At 41.6% G+C, this 21,509-nt stretch overlaps 2 protein-coding genes across 2 annotated transcripts; both read left to right on the forward strand.

Moving 5' to 3' along the window:
* Positions 1-209: 209 nt before the first annotated feature.
* On the forward strand, positions 210-14,374 carry gxylt2 (glucoside xylosyltransferase 2; the record flags this gene model as incomplete). The annotated part of the gene is made up of 7 exons (XM_084440563.1): positions 210-481; positions 4,183-4,378; positions 10,326-10,469; positions 11,088-11,339; positions 11,800-11,923; positions 13,800-13,972; positions 14,195-14,374. The coding sequence occupies 7 exons, from the start codon at positions 210-212 to the stop codon at positions 14,372-14,374; spliced, it is 1,341 nt and encodes a 446-aa protein (XP_084296689.1).
* Positions 14,375-15,972: 1,598 nt separating this feature from the next.
* ppp4r2b (protein phosphatase 4, regulatory subunit 2b) lies at positions 15,973-21,114 on the forward strand. The gene is made up of 9 exons (XM_084441216.1): positions 15,973-16,094; positions 17,041-17,122; positions 17,403-17,573; positions 17,920-18,013; positions 18,551-18,588; positions 18,673-18,747; positions 18,898-19,038; positions 19,163-19,479; positions 19,661-21,114. The coding sequence occupies exons 1-9, from the start codon at positions 16,058-16,060 to the stop codon at positions 20,026-20,028; spliced, it is 1,323 nt and encodes a 440-aa protein (XP_084297342.1). The 5' UTR covers positions 15,973-16,057; the 3' UTR covers positions 20,029-21,114.
* Positions 21,115-21,509: the final 395 nt, after the last annotated feature.

Below are 21,509 nucleotides of genomic sequence, written 5' to 3' on the forward strand. Positions count from 1 at the left end.
TCTGAGGATTACGGTAAAGCAATGAAGCACCTCCTCCACTGAGTAGTGCTTCATGGATGTGCAAAGCTCCTCTGCTTTCTATCATCTGCAGTCTAATGCCATCGAGGAGTAGTATCCTAGCAAAATGTCAACTGTGGCTGTTATTTTAGACTCACAGACATGAAAGAGGACTCATTTGCCTCTTTAAACAAACAGAACTCTATTCCAAGATGCGAATTCATTGCAAAATAGTTGTGATCGCTGTCTGTTTCGGAGTTTTTCTACTTTTGTACTTTTTTGGGGGGAATGCTGCGGACGAGCCGCCTTTGAAAGAAGTTGAAGAAGAGAACTCTCATCCCTCGTCATCGGAGCTTGGAAACAATGATGCATCGAAGTTGATCATCAAACCGCTCGATGAACTTAACATTCCACAGAAAAAGCAACTCACGGAGCGCAAAGAGGGGAAAGTAGTCAATAAAGGGGGCAAAGTGAACGCAAAGAGGTGAGGGATTTTCGCACCATTGGCATTGAAATTGTTGATGTGATTCGTGTTTTCTTTAATCCACGCCTAGGTCTTCACCAGCGAAGGCACAATTGTAAGATGATACCAGTTTCTGTTTTTCTATCTATCTATCTTGCAATCTATCAATTGTATTCGTGCCTTTGTTCCTTCTGGAAGTTGTGGGTTGAGTAGGCTATAGTCTTTATTCTTTCGCGAAGACGTGGTCCCCCATAAAATATGTAATTATGCTCAAGGACATCAGCAGCTTCATCAAGGGAAGACTGGGCGTGCAATTATCATTCACATCACATAATTTATCTGCCTACACTATTAATAACTTCTTCCCTTATCGATTAATACATAATGAGGAAACTAACCTAGCCTACTTTCCACTTACACATAGCAGGTCTATGATTGAACCGTGAGTTGAGTGCATGATGAGCTGTTTGAATATCAGGGCACTGTTTACACAAGTAAGTGTCCTGTGCATCAGATGTGTGACCTTTCAGTCGAATACATAATTATGAACATCTGACATCGAATCTCTAATTGGCACCCTGGGGGTCTTCATGAGGTTGATCAATTTAAAATATAGACGTGTGCAAAGGTGTTAAGGTCACCTTGATTTCAAAGAGCTTTTAATTATGGAATGGAAATTAGACTGATCCAAAGGGGAACCGTTGGGTTATGCATTTTGAGCAGCATTTTAGTAATAAGCCTGAACTACAAGAGCATGTAAAAACAAAAACATGCATGGCCATGTAGAGAGGCATCAAGTTAAATGCATATTGCCCCAATGAATAGTAGCCAACACGATTTGTTACCTTTTTAATGGGTCTTGAAGACAATGGCCCTAGTTTATTGTTTGCTATTTTCATCCAGAGGCTGAAGCCTTTTATTGTGTCTAAAATACATCCTTTCTGTCTTCCTGTCCTGGACACCACTAATGGCATGGCTCTGACTTGGTAGTGGAGAGCCAGTGTGTCTGTTGTATGCTGTGCTTTCACCTACCCGGTCTTGTTTGTTGAATGGCATAGTATTCTGTTTAGTAGCCTATTGGAGTGCAAGGCAGTGTCCTCTGTGTGACCACACCCACACGTGTGCACAGCACTGATAAGAGCGAAGGGGTGAAGAGGCCAGCGGTGGCTGAGGAAAACGACTCAAACAGATTTGGCAAACACAGAGTTTGAGTGAGGGCTCTGATTAAAAAACACACAACGCATACTTCCCTCTGCCTTTTGTCCTTGGTGCTGGTGAGGGGGAGAGCTGTGAGAGGGGTAGAATTACCAAGATGTATCATGTTGTTTTGTAACTCCATATAGGTATTATAATGACCCCAACTCCCTCTTGCACATTTATCTATTGTTTCTTTCATCAAAATATGGCAACAGAAAGCCTTCCTGTTGCACACCTTCAGTAGACAAACATGGCCATCTTTCCTATTTGTATCATTTCCTATTGATGCCTCACACTGTTTCCTGTGGACAAGAATAGAAAGACGACCTCCTGCTTCCCTAAAGGAGACTATGCCTATCTGATGTCCCCCTCATACAAAGATCCTGAAGTGGACATAGCATTAGAGGCCATGGGAAGCCTTCAAAGTGTGCCTCTCAATCATTTCTTGTAGGTACTGTACAGTATTTTGCTCATGAATGTTGCCAATGATATCAATAAACTAAGCTTACTTTTGCATTAGGTGTACATCCAATTCGCTAACCTCTTTTAAATAAATACATGTGTTATCATCCAGTAGAGTGTTTAACACTGTGCCTTTTGGCAATGGAGGTACTCTGTTGCAGTGACATTATGTAAAGCTATAAAAATGTCATCTTGGCTGACTAAGGACTACTGCTCTCACTGCAGTGCTTTGATTTCTCCCTGCTTACCCGAGCATCCTAACAGTGTTGGAGAGACTGCTCATATGGGCCCCATCAGGGGAGAACAGCAGAGGGCTGTAAGTTTGGTAAGCTAACTCCCTTTAACTGTAGGTTTGGTAGGCTAACTCCCTTTAACTGTAGGTTTGGTAGGCTAACTTCCTTTAAATGTCCACAGAACAGAAAGCTGTAGCTTTGGTAGGCTAACTCCCTTTAACTATAGGTTTGGTAGGCTAACTGCCTTTAACTGTAGGTTTGGTTGTCTAACTCTCTTTAACTGCCCACAGAGCAGAAGGATGTAGCTTTGGTAGGCTAACTCCCTTTAACTGCAGGGGAAGTCAGGGTAGAGAAAGGGGTGGACCGTCTGGCAGAGGACAGAAGAGTGGGGAGTTGGAAAATGTGTAGATCAGAATCTCAAGAGCTGATGGTTCCCTCTCTGGGGATAGTACAGTAGATCGATCATGGCTGTACTGAATTCCATTAATTAATATAGGAAAGAAAGCCAACAAGTTTTTTAGAAACCTCTTGTGTTTGACGCCAATGGTGGCTCACCTCAATATACTGGATGCACAAAACTGTTCGAAAGTAAATAGTTGAATAATATTAGCTATATTACTAGAAGTTATTGTCGGTCCTTGAAGACATTTATTGTTATTTCCTCGTGGTTGGTAAGGGATGGCTGCATGCTGCTACTTTAATGCACTCTAGAGTTTAACTAAACAGTGATGAATTCAATCCTTTATGTACTCCTTCAAAGTAAGTTCAAATGTTTCCAGATGTGGGGAGTAGTGTTGTAATACTCGTGTGAGCTACACGTGCTTTGTGCAGCAGATAGGCCTATTTGGTGTTTGTGATTTTACTCTTGTACTTACAGTGTAATAATTACTAGTGGACATTATGTTCAAATAAAATGGGCCTGTGACAGCCTGTGAGTTCAGAATTAGCCCGATATTATTGGTCAACATGCTTCCTGTTGAATAGACAGTTATGCACCATATTTTGGAACATCACTTCCTCTAGCCCAATGCAAGAGTGTGTTTATCAGCAACATCAGTTCTAAAAGGACCCTTCCAAGTGTAGAGAACAGGTTTCTCAGGGCCCTCCCATCCATCCTAATATGCGTTGCAGGATTGTCCCTCAGCCATGCAGAAAATGAAGTGTCACTCTTGGAGACTGTTGTGCCATCCACCTGTCAAATCTCAGTCTCCCCCTGGATTTTGACACAAACCACATTCTTCCTCACCTTGAAGCTCAAAGAAAATCTCCCTAAATATATTGCATAGCTGACTGTGCATCTACTGGGAATCGGATTGTTTAGGTATAGTGTTACCTTTTGGATATAGGAATGGTTCTTTTTTTGGGGGTAGGGGGGGGATTATTATGCGCCTGCAAATCCATTTGAATTCAGAGGCAGTTCTGCCTCTGCAGAGAGAGCATTTTTACATCGGATATAGAAATGTGTCTTTTGAACATGGAAGAACAAACCCCTTTGGGTAGGGTACTTCCAGAGCCACAGAGGAAGGGGGGATGGGCAGCTCTGAACAGTAGGCAGGTTGGGGATTTCTTAGCAGAAACCTTGAATGTTCATCTAGGTTAGCCTGCCTGTCAGAAGGAAGCTTGCGATGATGTACTGCATGTGGAATGTGTCTCAAGCACGTCCTGTCGTGTTCCAACTGTGCTCATCTCAACAAAGTCGCAGATGTCCTCCTGTGCCTCCGACACGTCTGTGATGTAACGTTGCTGTGGGGCGACACGTTGATAAGTACAGTAGGGTGTCACCGTGCCACTGTAACGTGAAACCTGCCGTGGTGTTTACCCTTGTGGCAGACAGCGGAACGACGGGGGGTGGCTGGCGTGGAAGCGTGCGCGTGCTGAGGAGGTCATGCACCTGGCTGTGGTGGCCTGTGGGAACCGCCTTGATGAGACGCTGACCATGGTGAAGTCGGCTCTCCTCTTCAGCGTCAAGAGGATCAAGTTCCACATATTTGCAGAGGACCCTTTGGCCTCGCAGTTTGAGAAAGGGGTAAGTAGTTTACCCGCACAGGCTGGTGTTAAGAAAAGTATCTCCATCTACAGCCCCAGACCTTTTCTGACAAATCCTGCGACCACGTTCTACAAATTATGTTCACTGTAGCCAAAGATCTAAAGCTGTAGAATGTGGATTTAGGAGGGCATATTACAATGGCCTACTACTGGCACTTCTGTCTGTAATGTTATTAGACCCTTCATGCTATTTCACTGGAAGATCATTTAGAAGCTTGTGATTCAAGGTTTCCATGAAGATCTAACATTAAAGATTCATACTGAAATTTGAAATACTGTATATTATTATTCTATATTATTGAAAAAAAAAAAAAAAAAATTATGATAAAAGTATACTTTTGGGGATATCACAAAAATATTACTTCCATGTTACTATGGTAGTCGGATACTGCGTCGGCAGGGTCGAGGTCCTTGCATTTTGAGTGACAACTAGTGGGCTACACTTCAGTAGATAGGTGAAGCTAAATGATTGTCATATTGCACAAAGTCAACAAATCTCCATAGCTAGCTAGATAAATATTATTTGGTTTTACTGAATTGTTGCTTTATATGTCATGTGATAATTATGTTAATCCTAAGATTACTTTTCATCTATGCCAGCTAAAGTTAGCAAATGTAGCTGTTAGTCATCCTCGTTATAAGCCAGGCCTCAGTATTTATACATCCAAAATGTAATAATATAAGAAACTTACTTTGTGGTTATCTTACATACTTCTCCGTACTGTGCTCAAATTGCCAGGACTGCTCCAGGGTTCAGTCGCAGTTCTTTGCAAAATCCACTGTTTTTGCCCCCAATTCAAAATGTTGGCTAGTTTAAAATACAAACCGCAGACTCTTCTGTTGTTTGACACTAATAAACTGATAAAAATTATACTAGCCACTTGTTTTTTACATTTTTATCCTTGAGGATTGTGTGTAGTGAGTCGGTATTTGTGCGTCCTTCACTCCTTACCAGGTGCCATGTTAGCCGTCAATGTCAATCATAAGCAAATAAACGCTGTGAGGGGCTGCATGCAAATGAGATTGCTTCCTGACCTAAATATGCAGCAATTTCAAAATGTGGGAAATAAGCACAGTAGGTGGCACAAAGATGTTTAAAACACAAATGTCTATAATTCAAACAAAAAATATGAATTGTAAATGATAATACAGTTGACACTGCCTATTTTTCCACCAAGGGTAGTACAAAATATAAGCAAAGAAATTGCAGTCTGACTTTAAACATTCCCTCTTGCTCAGTAATAGAAAACACTGAGACCTGATCTGTTTGAAGTACCTTTCTGACTTGCTGGAACACCTCACAGGGATTAGACCCCTTTTATCTCAAGGTTAGATTGTATATTACTCGGACACTTGCGTCACGGTATTACTATGCAGCATCTCAAGTTCACCTTTACTTATCTCATAGAGAGTGAAATTGTGGAGCCAGTCTAGTGTTTAAGCTGATCTCTGTTTTTAATTCGGTTCGGGATATTTCATGCATTCACAGATGTGCAGTTTGGCTTTAAAGGGGTAGCTCAGAATTTTTGATATAGAGCCTCATTTATGACTTACCCATAATGTTGTTGATTGATGGAGAACATTTTCAGCTGATTCTATGCTGTCTCTTGTTCGGGTATTAGTGCATGCTAATCAAGGCTCCGAACCGGTTCAAGGAACGGAAACGAAAACCGAAAACGAACGGTATTTTACGAGGAACAGAAACAGGAACGAAAAAACGAAATGGTCTTTAATTGTTCCAGAACAGAAACGTTAATTTGAAATCTTTAAAACCGGTTAATAACGTTATTTTTTCGTTCTTTGTAGTAGGCCTATATAACTTAAAAAAAAAATGTAAAAAAGAAGAAAGCTGAGCCTTTTATGGCCGAATAGGCTAAATTAAATTAATTAAATTTGTAGCCTACATCTTGTCCTGTTTTTGTAATGTAGCCTAGGCCCCTAAATCTGTTATTTCACAGTCAGGATCTTAAATGCTTGCTTAGCGAAATGAAGAGATTTAGATATTACAACAACACACAACATGCATAGCCTAGTTCCGACTAGGGATGTGCGCAGCGACTATTTTCACTGATGACTAGACGGTGGTTTTGTAACCGATTATATGACTAGTCTAAAAACAGGATTCCCAAGTTTCTACAACAAGTGCTATTTAGAAAAATTGAGGATGTTTCTCAAACTCTGCAAGCTAAGATGCATGACTATTCTTGATGTTTCCCAACTACTCAGCGGCAGCCAATTTGCATGCGTTGCGCAGGGCTGTCACACACTCTCCTTTGTTTTCCAGTGCAAAACAGTAGTTCAGCCTGTCCTTACAGCTTATTACTTAGCAAAGATATCAATGTGATTTATTTTGTTTAATTGAAGAAGAGTAGGATAGCCTATAGCCTGTAATGTTTCAGTAGGCTAAAACTAGATTTCACATAAAGACCGCGGATGTCAGAGAGGGCAATAACGTTCGAAGGCAAATTTATTCCAACATTGGTCAACAAAGAATGATGCAAATAATAAAGTGAAAGAAATAATAGCCTACTGTGCAAATATAATGTTTTATATGGACCTGCCTACTGTGCAAATATAATGTTTTATATGGACCTGCGTGTCTGCAATAAAGTTCCTCTATCTTTATAACCAACATTCAGCGGAAGCCAATTTTCACTCTTTGCGCATCTCGCTCCAAGTATGGTTTGGCTATTTAAGACACAGAGTACAGTTGCTTGGATGTATACTAGTATGCATAAACCTATGTTTTGCGAATTTAATGGTCTGCCTCCTTCAGAGTTCAACTCGGCAATTAGGCTGTGAAAGCGAGCGCGCCTCTTGGAATCTAGTCATATGCCTATAGTTGCACAGATTTCTGTCACGTCTTGACTTTCACAAACCAAATGATTAGGCTACATTAATTAATATGAGCACACTTTAGTGACAATGTGCCGTGCAACCCTGATCATTGAATAGCATAAGTTAAATTACTATAATATTAAAGACCGCGGATGTCAGACGATAGGCTACGTATAGGCGCCAAATCCGGAGCTCCCATACAAAAGGAACGCAGCATAAACAATAGGGTTTGTGCAGATGAATGAATGAGGTGACTAATTATTTATAAATAACATAAGACATTACAAAACGAAATAAAAACAAACAATAGGCCTACAGGCGCAGAATAAAATAGCTTGCAACAACAGTACAAGAAAATATTTGTACAAGAAATACTGTAGGCCTATAGCGTCTTAATAGGCTAACACCCCCGGAACGGTGAACGGAACGTTATTTTTCGTTCTTAACCGGTTCAGGAACGCTGTGTTGGTGGCGGAACACGAGAACGGAAACGTTAAATATTCTGGTTCTGCTCGGAGCGAACCGATTGAAAAATAATTTCGTTTTTAAGCCCTGATGCTAATGCTAGCTCAATGCAATAGAAACGGCTAGCATTCAAAGAAAACTCACTTAAACACTCGACAGTGCACCCAAATCAAATATGAGGACAGTCTGTCGGGGGCTTTTTATACCATCACTTTTGAAGTTCAACTATCGTTGAACCCATTTGTTTATTCTGACCTATTTGGCTCTCTCTGTAAATAGGGAGGCGGAGCGATACATAACTAGCCAGCACTATTGTCTTCACAACAACAAGGAACAGAAGAGTGGACTACTCTCTAATCAACACAACAACAAGTTGCAATGGCCACGTTTGAAAGGGATATATCTGACTTCGATGAGGAGTCCACTAATGCCCGAACGAGAGCATGGAATCTGAAAATGTTCTCCATCAATCAGCAACAATGGGTTAGGGTTAAGTCCTAAATGAGGCTCTATTTCCAAAATTCTAAACTACCCCTTTATGTCCATTTGTAAATGAAAGTATGGAGCTGAACATGCTTGGTGTATAGTACAGTAATATAGAACTTCCCTGTGTTAAGTTTGCCTCGTGGTAAGCAGGAGGTAGCGTTAGTGGGGCTCTGATTAGTAGCATGTGTTCTGGAGATATACATCCGGGCGTGACGGTGAGCGGGAGATAAAGGATTTGGCCACACTGGACCCTTTGATCTCTTCACCTGCCAGCTCTTCACACACTGATCTCTCCCTCTCTCATGACCAGCTTGTTAAATAATGTAGGAGATTATGGAGGAGTTCAGCATGTAACAGCAGAAAACCACAGGCTACAGACAGTAGTACAGTGTGGGCTTTAAGAGGGCGACCCCTCAGGCCAGGACAGAGAAGCCTGCTTTTCTGTTAGCCCAACTTGTTTAGTTTCACTGTCTGGGAGTCAGACATGGCTATAGCCATATACAGACTATCTAGTATTGGTTTGGATAGAGATGCTTGTGACTGGTTTTAGGATTATCTGTCATCAAGGTGTCCGTGTGTAAAATCGGGTAACATTCAATCTGATGTCCTGTCTCTAGCTTAAGGTGTGCCCCATGGTTTGGTGTTGGGTCCTGTCCTTTTCACCATCTATATTAATATATATATATATATATATATATATATATATATATATATATAATATTATATATATATGTATATATATATATAATATTATATATATATAATATTATATATATATGTATATATATATATGTATATATATATATATATATATATATATATATATATAATTATATTGTCTCTACACTAATTGGCTGTCGTTCATTTTATATGCTGATGATACAGTTGTCTACTGTATTGCGGATACTGTTCAGGAAGCCATTGTTAATCTGCAACTTGCTTTTAATGTACAACAAAAAGCTCTCACCGATCAAAAACTATAAAAATCCTAAATCCTAGCAAATCGTTTATGTTGTTCTCTACAGCTAGGACTATTGATTATGATCGACTCCACCTTTCAACTGCTAATGGCCTGCATATTGAGAGAGTCATGTTGTACAAATATCTTGGTTTGTGGTTGGATGATAAAATCTCTTTCAAGTTTCATGTAGATAATTTAGCCTCTAAGCTGTGGCAGAAAATTGGCTTCCTGTACAGAAACTGTTCTACATAGCTTTCCTATGTTCAATAGGAAAAGAATTGTTCAAGCTGTTTTTCTATCAGTATTAGACTATGGTAACACTATCAACATTCATCCGTGACAACCTTGAAACCCTAAGATTTATTACGGGTGATAGATATGACACTCACCACTGTGTTCTTTATCATATGGTGGGCTGACCATCTCTTTAAGGCATAATTATCGCTGGTATTTGTTTATTTTCAAAGCCATTATTGGTAAACTTCCACCTGGAGCCTTGGCACCTACCAGACCCGATCTAATGATCGGCTTGTTCTCAGGGTTCCTCGAGTGCATTCTGAACTTGGAAGGGCTGCTTTTTTCCATGATGCTCTTTATACATGGAATACCTTACAACAGACTTAAAGCTTGAGGTCCTTCCTTCAGTCACAGAGTTTAAGTCCATGGCTCTAGACCTATACTTCAACCTGTAACTGTTTTTAATTATTATTATTGTACATTGCATTTGTTTTGTTGATTTGTGTCTCTGTGAAAACTGGTCACCACTGTAAATGAGGGAAACCTCAGGGCTTCACATATAAATAAAGGTTTGAAATTAAATGAAATGGCTACAGCTGGCAGCATTATGATCGATGCACGACACTGCACTCAGACATGACTTCAGTAGTTTACAAGGAAATTCTTGCAAGTCTTTTTGTGTTTACTTTGTCTTGTAAACTAACGCTCAGGAGAGGAGTATCGTGTATCAGAATAATGAGCATTTGGCCTTGTTCTGTCAGTGGGTTAGAGTTAACCCTTCAACACCACTACTTTTTCAAAAGTGAATGTCCCGTTACTTTGAAAATTAGAGACATGGTAAAGAAATGGGACTTCCTGTGTATCTCAACCAGTTGCATGGTGTCTGAGACAGCTAATGCTGCTGCTGCTGATGTTGATGGTGATGTGTAACAGTGTGTAGTTTCTCTTGCAGCTGAGCCAGTGGCCTCGCGTTATCTCTGCCAAGTTCCAGTACAGTATCTATCCAATCACCTTCTCCGTGGGGAACGCAGAGGAGTGGAAGAAGCTTTTCAAGCCCTGTGCTGCCCAGAGGCTGTTCCTTCCAGTAAGGCTGCAGCTTCTGCCCTCTCACTCCCTCCATGCTTGTACATGCATGTTACTGGTTCATCTGAACTGTCTACCGTATCATTTAAGGCTGTTACTATGTCCCTAATTATTGTATTATATTGATTGTATATGAGTAGTGAATGTGTAAGCAATTCCCAGAGCTTCAAAGGAATTACTATATTTGGGTCATGTCCATGCATTGATTTTTTAATGAACATTTTTGGTATCAACAAGCTACTTGTATTGTTAGGAATTCTATTACTACAGTCAAATAAATCCATTGGCCTTTCTTTCTTTCTTTCTTTCTTTCTTTCTTTCTTTCTTTCTTTCTTTCTTTCTTTCTTTCTTTCTTTCTTTCTTTCTTTCTTTCTTTCTTTTCTTTCTTTCTTTCTTTCTTTTGTTGTGATGTTGCAAAGCACAACGTTTATGATGTTGTCTTTGTCAGTTTATTGTACTGTGTACATCTCTATAGACCCCAAGTAATATTTAACACTATTCTCAAACATTGCCTTCTGCATCTCTTCAAAGAAACTAGGCATGCCCATTACTGGGCGGTTGAGTGGAAATTGATCTATTCTGAAAGCCTGTTGTAACCCAACCGTTGTTGTGCCACCAGGTCATTCTGAAGGAGGTAGACAGCCTGCTGTATGTGGATACAGATGTGCTGTTCCTCAGGCCTATGGATGACATGTGGGCCTTCCTCAAGGCCTTCAACACCACACAGCTAGCTGCCATGGCCCCAGAGCACGAGATCCCCAAGATCGGCTGGTACAGCCGCTTCGCTCGCCATCCTTTCTACGGGGTCACCGGGGTCAATTCTGGAGTCATGCTGATGAATCTTACAAGAATCCGGAGCACCATGTTTAAAGTAAGACACATGGTCAATCGGCATTTTGATAATCCTCCTTCTCTCATCACTCCTCAGTGAAATGTTTCAATAGCTGGTTTCCTTCCACACGGTGACCCACAGCCGCTAAGGGTTTTGTGTTATCTAGAGCCATAAGTGGAGTTCTCTCAGCCTGGCTTTGACCACTGGACATGAGTCACTTAATGGCACTCCATCTCAGCAGTCGGAGCGTTCGGAGTGGGCTGTGATTGAAGCTCTATGATTGCCACATTGACATCGAAGGCGTTAGACTGGGAGCTCAGTTTGACAGCTCTCTGGAACTCAAAGTAAGAGCAGCAAATTGTAACTTGGGCACTCAACTGAGTGAAATGTAAATGTGGCTCCTTTGAAATCAGGCATTTCTGATGTATAAGACACTGTATGAAGAGTGGCTACTGTACTGTAGGCTGTGGAGATAAAACGTTCCATGTTTTTATTTCAGAACAGCATGCTACCCAGCGGCCTGTCTTGGGAGGACCTCCTTCACCCACTCTACCAGAAGTACAAGAACCACATCACATGGGGGGACCAAGACCTCCTCAACATTATATTTCATGACAACCCAGGTAGATTCAGCTTCCCCTTCTTCACTAATTCCGGGCTCACGTTACAGGATTTTAAAACTCCTAACCGATTTTGAAATCGGGTTGCATCACACACATAAGCAGTATTTTAACAGATGTTCTTCTCTGGAATATCAAACATGCATACACGACAAGATTTGAAAATAATGGCTCATCACACACTACAGGATATTATTGTGCCTGAGGGAGCAACAAACCACTGGTCTCGCCGTCTGACTTGCAAAGTAGTGACGTAATAATCTTAAATATGAAACATGCTTGATATTATCGGGGCCGCCCTGATGAGTGCTAGCCGATTGGGAGGTTTAATATTGGATCTGTAAACCAACGTTCCAGACCAGATTTTTCCTCTGATTGTCGGGAGGGGTGAATCGGGGATAAATTGGCCCAAAAATCCTGTCGTGTGAGCCCAGCATAACAGAGCATTCCTCTGAAACGGAGCAAAGCTCCGGTATGTGTCTCACTAGGTAAACATGCAAGCCTGTGGCGGTGGCTGCAGAGAAGGAGACTTGACAGATGTCGTCTACAGACATGATGAAGAGCTCAAAGCCATGAGCAGACTGGGCAGGCACCGCACTGTTTCTCTGACAACATTAATGGCACTCGTCCAGTAAACAAACATTCCCTCAAGCAGACAGTAATAGAAAAACAAGGCCATGTGGAGAGAACTGCGGGGTGGCTGTCTCTGGACTATCGGCCTCCTCTATGGAATCGCTTCAGTCCTTAGCAAGTGTCTGATCACTCTTATGTGCGTGCCTCATGCCTTCGGTTGAAAAGATTGCTCTCTTAGGGATTTCTTTTGATCTTCGTATTTTGAACAAATAAAACATTTTTTACACGTATTATTCGCCTTATTCACCTGGCAGCCATATTGGTCAGTCTGGGGTGCGGATGCGGAAGTGCCCGTTGACTTCAATGTTAAAAGTTCACTGTAAAAACACCACTTCAAGAACCGAAATAGTCAAAATAACAGGCTGAATACACTATCGGGGTTACAAACTCATCATTACCAGACTGATTGTTTTTCACTGCCGTTGTTTTCGTGTTTGGAAATACATGGAGGTGAATGAGCCATAGTTAGCCGTCAGCTGCATTCACTCCGATGTATTTCCAAACGCGAAAACAACGACAGTGAAAAACAATCAGAGTCTGGTAATGATGTGTTTGTAACCCCGATAGTGTATTCAGCCTGTGAACTTTTAACATTGAAGGCAACGGGCACTTCCGCATTTGCACCCCTAATTACGTCAGACTGACCAATATGGCAGCTGAGGTGAATAAGGCGAATTAAGTGGTTTCGGCTAAATGTGTATGTTTTGTTTGAATCGTAATTTATACCATGTAAAACATACATATCTTCAACACATTCTTCTTCAGTGATGTTGAGGTATGCGAGTGTACCGCCACTATGGTATTCTGCTGGTTAGGGCTGGGTTTAAAAAATCAATTCTGAATCGATTCTGAATCAAATGATTCAGAATCGATTCATGAATCCCAAAATCGATCTTTTATTTAATGAATGAATGAATAAATGAAGGAATAAATAGTTCATTCATTCATTCAATGATTCATTCATTCATTTTTGGAAATCAGTATCGATACCCAGCCCTAGTATTGATGTGTTGCATAACTTGGCAGTCATGTAATTAAGGTTACAGCTAAAAAAAACAACAGGTTTAAGTAACACTAACCGAATCGATATTGAATCGAATCGAATCGTGATAATCGATTCCGAACCTTGTGAATCGGAATCGAATCAATTCTTGAAATTCGACTCGATACCCAGCCCTACTGCTGGTGAGGCTCAGTTGTGAAGGATGTTATACACCTGTGATTGTTTGTTGCTGTGTGTTTGCAGAGTGCCTCTACACATTTCCCTGCCAGTGGAACTATAGGCCTGATCACTGCATGTATGGGAGCAACTGCAAAGGGGCAGAAGATGAGGGTGTGTCCATTCTCCACGGTAACCGTGGAGTGTATCATGACGACAAGCAGCCAGCGTTCAAAGTAGTGTATGATGCAATACATGAGGTAAGTTTCCATTGATTTTTTTAATTCATGAAAACTGAAATAAGAAAATGCTAACTGTTGGAAGCCCTGGTCTCGCAACATCAGCTCCCTCTGCTGTCTAGATGGGCCTCGTATTCACTTTATAAAATATCTCATTATTTATATGAATTTCTCTTTATCTACAGATGCCTATGATGCTGTTGCTTTATGATTATTTATTCATCCTGGGGTATTCTGTTTCAGTATCCCTTTGAAGACAACCTGTTCCAGTCGCTGTTCTATCCTCTCCAGACCAAATTTCTGGACACAGTCAACACCTTGTGTGGCCGAATTCCCCAGGTGTTTCTTAAACAAGTGGAAAAGACAATGCGAACTATGTATGAGAAGAAAGTGGTCCGCCATGTGAAACCTCCACATAAATAACGCCGAAGAACTGGATGGAGAGACTTTCTGTCTCGCTGAAATCCCTAAGGGAATCTTTCTATGGAAGGTTTACAATGTCAGGAACTCCCAGATTATGGATCTGATGATACATGACTGTATCTGGTTTTTGCCTGATAGAATCAGAATGTGTTTACAGTGTTAACGATGCACAATGGATCAAAAGATACATTACAATTCCTTGGAATGGTGTTTGTGGACATAATGCTGGATGTGGAAGGACAGGCATACAGAGCTGGTCAGTGATGCTGTATGGAGTTAGCTTGCCTTATCACCCATTTACTTTAAACAGAACCAGTTTTACAGGGGAAATGTGAAAGACTGGAATTATTTTTGACTTCCAACATGAATGTTTTCATCAGTTGTACATGCTTTGAGCTCAGGAGCTCAAGTACTGGCTGAGCATTTTTAAAATGTAGCTTTTTCTCCTTTTTTCTCTTTAATGTGCTTGAAATTGACAGCCATAAGGCATCTTTTACTAGATGTTCCCTTAAGTGGTTTCAAATCATCCACCCTCACTGCCTTAAGGAAGTTGTAATTCAAGCTTTCATGTCAGGCAAAGTAAATTTGGGACTTTACTTAAGCAAAGGCTTATGGAGTCACATTTCTGGAAATGCTTTGTTACCCAACATATGGGTTAATAATTTAAATGTCCAAAATTATGTGAATCTTTCACGACAACACATTATTTCAAATGTATACAGGAAATGTATAGAATGACTAAGCTATCCAGTTGCCAAATGCCAATGTCAGTATTAAATATATGATCATTAAGAAAGGTAATAACATTGATACTTTGTATACATAAATGCACTTTTGGAGTGATAGGCTAGTTACATTTGTACTTATGAGAGGGTGGTGGTATTCAGTCTTATTCATCTGGTATTTAATATTCAAAGTAAACATTAAAGTAATAAAGGTATGCTTAAATTTACCAAAGTGCAAGCACTTACTCAGAAGAAAAGATATCACTATTGTATGTGCCATAAGTATATTCATCATATCAACTGATCTTTTTTATATTTTGTACAAAAAAAGCAGCAAACTTTGTATATGAGAAAGTGTATTTGCACATGTTACTTCTGGGCTGTGAATTCTGTCAATGGTCTAATACATGTATGTGAATCATCCAAACTTGAAACAAAGATGTCTGTACATTTGCTCATTCGCTACTCTTTGTTTCTGAATAAAGGAAAAGCAAACATGTTGGGTCTGTTTCTGTCTAAATGAATTAGTGTATTTTGAATTGTATTTCATACAGCATGCATGCTATTCACGTGCATGTAATATCATCAAAGCTGAATACATAATTATTCTCAGAAAGGAAGATTTTTGAGACTTTTCTTTGCATTTAGAGAAAGTGAAAGTTACCTTTTCCCGGCCAAGTATACTGGTGCATTAGTCAAGATTAAAGATTATTTAATTGCTAAGTATAAGAGAGTCTGGTTCTGTTTGATGACTTTGTATGTTTCTGGACAGAGAACCTCAGTGAGGGAAGAACTCTCTGTACTTTATCCGCTTATCTGACTGGCTGCCAACAAGCAGGCAGTGACCTCACGATCGCCATATTAAAAATGCTTCTTCCTCTCTCACTTGTGTGTTCAGAGCAGAGCGCTGCCTGCCTGTAGCTAGCTGGATCCAGGAGGATCGACAGAGGGCAACGACATGATGGAAATTGACTCACTTCAAGAGGCGCTTAAAGGTCACTTGGCTTCTTGATAACATAATCATATCTTAATTAAACATACCGTTCGTTTTTATTCAAAGGATACCCAGTAGTTAGTGAGCTAGATCGCCAATGTGTTGAATGTAGGCAGCTAGTGCTAGCTGACGTTAGCCACCAGCTAACGTTAGCTAAAGTTAGCTGCCTGGCTAGCCGGCTGATTCTAGCTAGGCAGTTAGCTATTTAGCTATCGTTAGATAGTTGGATAACGTTAGCTGACCGTGGCCGGACAACCGGCTAACGTTAACTAGCTCTTATTTAATCCAAATCGCCTGCTAGCCAGTGCTAGTTTACATTAGCCAGGTAGAAAGTAGTGAGTGGCTAGCTATCTAGCTATTTTGTAGGTAACTAACGTTAGCTAGCTAGTTAGCAAGCCTATGCTAGAACAGATCAGTGTGCTCGTTTGCTCAGTAGACAGCTAGCGTTAACATTAGATAGCTAGCTAGCTATGTTGTTAGCTAGCTAGCGTTAGCCACTGCTGCTAGCTAATAACAGTCGACTAACTAGCTAAGATTAGTTAGACTAGCTAGTTAGCTAGCTTCGTGAGTCAGGTCAAGTGATGGGCAGCAACTGTGCTTTCATAATGATTCCCTGATGTTAGCTTGCTATTAGCTAGCACTAGTTCCAAACACAGACAATCAACTAACAGGCCTGCTAACGTTAGTCAGATAACGTTGTCTAGCTAACGTTGACAGCCAAGCCATGTACGAACTAAATTGTAGAAAAATGGTTGTTAGCAAGCCAGTCGACACTGGCCAAGCCACCGGCATTGTTTTATTGTTGAACCTTCTCTTACTGTACCACAGTTGCTAGCTAACTGTTGGGTGCTTACTGCTCCTTGTAAGCCTGCTCTCATTAACGACGTTAGCTAGATAACTTGCCTATATGCTCAGTTAACAATAACCGTGTATCTGATTCTCTGTAGACTTCGACAAAAAAGGGAAAAAGGAGGTGTCTCCCCCTCTGGATCAGTTTCTGTGTCATGTTGCCAAAACTGGAGAGACCATGTAAGTTGTATAGATTCATACCATAGCTACATTCGGATTGTAAGATAAATGAGAACTATGCTAATTCTGATAATATGTATCAAGAGAAGTATTTCCTATTGAAATAGATGGGTCAGGGGTAAACCCTTTGATGTCATTTGGTAGTTATTTTGTTGATGTAAAGTCACTTTATGATTAGGGTAAGGTAAAGTACATGTTTTAGTCAGTTCCCCCTATTCAGGCATGTTTGAAATGTAACGATTAAAACCATGACCTGATTCCTGCATGCTATTGTCCCCAGGGTTCAGTGGTCTCAGTTCAAAACCTATTTCCTCTTCAAACTGGAGAAAGTGATGGACGACTTCAGAGCCTCTGCGCCTGAGCAAAGAGGTCCAGCAAATCCCAACGTGGAGTCTATTCCATTTGAAGACATGAAGGAGAGGATACTGAAGATTGTGAATGGATATAATGGGTACACATGATACTCATGATACTCATAAGATATACTCAACCAAGCTGACAGTTTCGTCATGACCTTTAGACAACTGTTTTTCCATGTTTTTCCATCTATCATGTGACACTGGAAAAAAATGTCACTGCTGACTTTGTCATCTTGTGATCTACACAATGGCGCCATCTACTGAAGATGCTTCAGATAACTAGATGACACTACACTTAGATGAACTGTGTCTACAGTATAATGGAAGCTGTAATAGAAACTAGATGCTAAAGGAAATCCAACTCTTGTCTATAGTGTCACATCAACTTTGTTCTATTTATTTACTCATGTGTCCTGATATCTTGTGTTTTTGACTCAGAATTCCATTCACCATCCAACGCCTGTGTGAGCTGCTGATAGAGCCGAAGAGGAACTACACAGGAACAGAGAAGTTTCTCAGAGGGGTGGAGAAGGTGAGCACTGTGCCTGGACTGCAGAACATCTTGAAACTTGTATTGTTCCCCACCCGGAAACGCGGGGGGCGGGGGGGCTTTAGATCGACCCCTGTACGTTCGTGCATTTGTAAGTACGTGCTTCCCAGGCAGCACATGCATCAGAGCCCACTAATTCATTTCTCTCATTGCCAAGTACATTTTGCTTTAAAAACTGCTTGGTGTCTCAGTAAAGCGTCTACTTTCTAAATCCAGAGTTCAGAGCTTGAGCTCTTTTGGTGGTTATTCTTTGCTAGACAATGTATAATGCATTGACCCACTATGGCACAGTAAAAAAATAACTAAACTAAGAATGATGGACTTCTATAGATGCATCTAAACTAGAAACGCCCCCCCCCCTCCCCTCCACTTACACATTCAACAACTATACATGCTCATGCATTGAGGGGGGGACGACAGGGTCACTGCACACTTGTCTTTCCTTTTTCTTTTTTTCTTTTTTCTTTTTTTTTACAATTTCCTGTATTTGAAATGAAAATGTTTTTTTTCCCCCTCTAGAATGTAATGGTGGTCAGCTGCGTGCATCCTACCTCAGAGTGAGTGTTAAGAGTTTAGACAGTATATCAAGTACCAATTTTGTGCAAAAACAATGCAATATACTATGTATCTTTTCCCTAAAGGAAAAATGGATGCAGTGGTGTAAACAGAATGAATGGAGTTATGCTGCCTGGGAACACATCTGCTTTTACAGAGAGGTAAAGTTGAGGGCAAATGATTCTCATCCTATATCCTTAACATATGCTAATCATAATTGCAGGAAAGTAAATGCGGTGTTCATTAACTGCTTTTCCACCAGGACGTTAGAAAATCTTCTCATGCTCTCTCCCCCCTCCCCTCTTTCTCAGGAAAGTGAATGGGCCAGGGACTCCTAGGCCACTGAACAGACCAAAGCTCTCGCTTGCTAGCTTGGCAGCGACAAATGGCCTCCCGGACAGCACAGGAAACAAAGAGTCTACAGCAGAGCAGGGACACGACAAAACCACCAGGTACTCCACTTCAAGGTGCCATAGGCAGGCCGGTACATGCCTCCTTGCTCTGAGGGATGAGTTTGACAAACCTCTCTCTGTCTGTCTGTCTCTCTCTGTCTCTGTCTCTCTCTCTCTCGCACAGTGAAGTGTCGGCATCAGGAGGCACCCTGGGGAGCTCTGTCAAGAACAAGCACCATGACGACGAGGAGGAGGAGGAGGACATGGAAGCTGAGCAGCACGAGGTGAAAAGGCTCAAGTTCAACAAGGAGGAAGAGGACGACGATGAGGAAGATGAGGAGGAAGAGCAGGAGGTGGACCCCCTCAGACCCCCGCACGCTGACAGCCTATCAGACGAGGCTGAGTCCATGGTCCAGGAGAAGGAGGAGGAGAATGAGGAGGAAGACGAGGAGCAAGACAACGAGGCAGCTGCCAGCTCGGCAGGAACTTGTGAAGACCAAGGTAGGACTTCTTTGAAAACCTTCTCTCCCGCCCGATGATATCACTATGAAACGGCAAACGAATTGTAGGGTACACGCCTAAATAAGTCTCCTAAGAAGGAGAATGAGCATAAGAAAGGGGCATTTATTGTGTGTTCAGTGCATCGCTCGGCTAGCTGTGATGTCCCTCCCTTCATCCACAGAGCCATCCAGCACCCAGTCGGAGGTGTCTGCAGGGCCGGGCCAGGGGGTGGGTCAGGAGGAGCCGTCCGAGAGGGAGGTCCCGAGCGGGTCTCAGGAGGAGGCCAGCGACATGGACCAGTCAGAGCAGCAGGCCCCCGCTGGTGTCCTGGCGAGCCCCGAGGCCAGCAGGGACAGCGATGACAGTAGCGACCCTGTCAGCAGCAGCAGCAGTGGTAGCGGTAGCAGCAGCAGTCACAGTGAGGACGCAGCCAGGGAAGAGTTGGTCTCCGCTCCCTCCAGCAGTACACCTGAGCCACCCACAGAGGGCGCCATGGAAAGTGGCAGTGCAGACACGGGGGCCAGCGATGAACCCATGGAGCAGGACTAACAGGAGTCCTGGATCCATCTATGACCATAAGACACCTGTCCTCCAGTCCAGTTTGACTGTCACTGGCACTGAGGGCCTCACACCTTGTCCTCTAGATACTGAACGCCTTGTCTCAATTTTGGACACTCCTCTGAATGGCCACCTGTCATTGATGTGGACATACAATTATATTTTGAATTGAAGGTTGTTTCTTTCTTCTTTTTTTTTTTTAAACTGGAATGTTTTGCTTTTATTTTTTTACCCTCTATGTTTGCGTCTTATTGAAGGCATGTGGTCTCCAAATGGGTTTTGTTCCAGCCTTGGTCAGTTATTGGAGATGTAGATGTTTTTAAGGATGTGCTGGATAAGTTGTTCCTCTGGCCCGTTGCTTCCTCTCATCTGTATGGGCATTTGACAGGAAAGGTAGAACGGCGTTAGACTTGTACCCCCAGCCACAGTCCTTCCTAACACCTGTGGGGTGTTATCAGCACCATGCCCCCAGGGTTAGGACAAAGCCAGCCCAGCCACTCATCACTCACACAGCCAGTCACGACAGGGAGAACCTGCAAGCTAGCATCCTCACTGTCTCTGACTGGAGCACTGGTCTCAGCGTCTGCCCCCCCCCCCCCCCACCACTATGTCTTTACTCAAGTGCCGTCTTGGCTGTTGAGAAAAAACTAGATTTGTTCCTTCTTAATATTTCCTCCATTTCGTGTGAGATGGGGTTATTGAAGTAGTGTTCTCCATATGTGTCCTTATTCTCCTTTTAACATGTCTGTTGTCTTTTGCTATGATACAATACCAACCCTGCTGAAATAGTTAGCTACGACATGGTACCTTTACCTTGTTGAGCTGTCCCATGCAAGATTATATAATTTGGGTGCAATGAACCACCATAATTTAGTTCAAAATTCAGTTCAAATTTATTTATATGAACATTTCAAATCAGACTTAAGTTGAGTAGGCCTATATGTTTTTGGCAGCCAGTTTAGTTTCCAAAACCAGCTGTACGTACAAAGATGACTTCTGCTTTGTATTGTGATGTCACCATGTTGTTTCACTGACAGATATCCAGAGCAGTCACTGGTTACCAACTACACCTGTTTCTGCAGCTGTACTTTTTGATATTTAGAATTTTAAATTTCTGTAAGTAGATTTTTGTAGATTGTAATACAGTATGTGTTCACTGCCTTGTGAAACCATATATAATTGTATAATTTCTGTGTATACTCTGAATGCTTTTGTTTTCAATGCGGTATTCAGATAAAGCAATAAATGTTTAACATTTTTATGTGCGATCTTGCTTGTTTACTTGCTCGGTATACTTACATGCATTTTACAGCTTGTGCTAGAAAGGCATTATGTTGTGAATGTTCCTCCTGATATTAGATCACCTCTTGTTATGTAATGACCTTTTCACAGTGCTGATACTGGGTTGGCTGTAATGCTGTACCAATCAATGTGTTGCTGTTGGAAAACAACACGTGAGCCGTTTAAGCCAG

This window comes from Borostomias antarcticus (genome assembly GCF_949987555.1).
Source record: "Borostomias antarcticus genome assembly, chromosome: 7".
In the NCBI taxonomy this organism is placed as follows: domain Eukaryota; kingdom Metazoa; phylum Chordata; class Actinopteri; order Stomiiformes; family Stomiidae; genus Borostomias; species Borostomias antarcticus.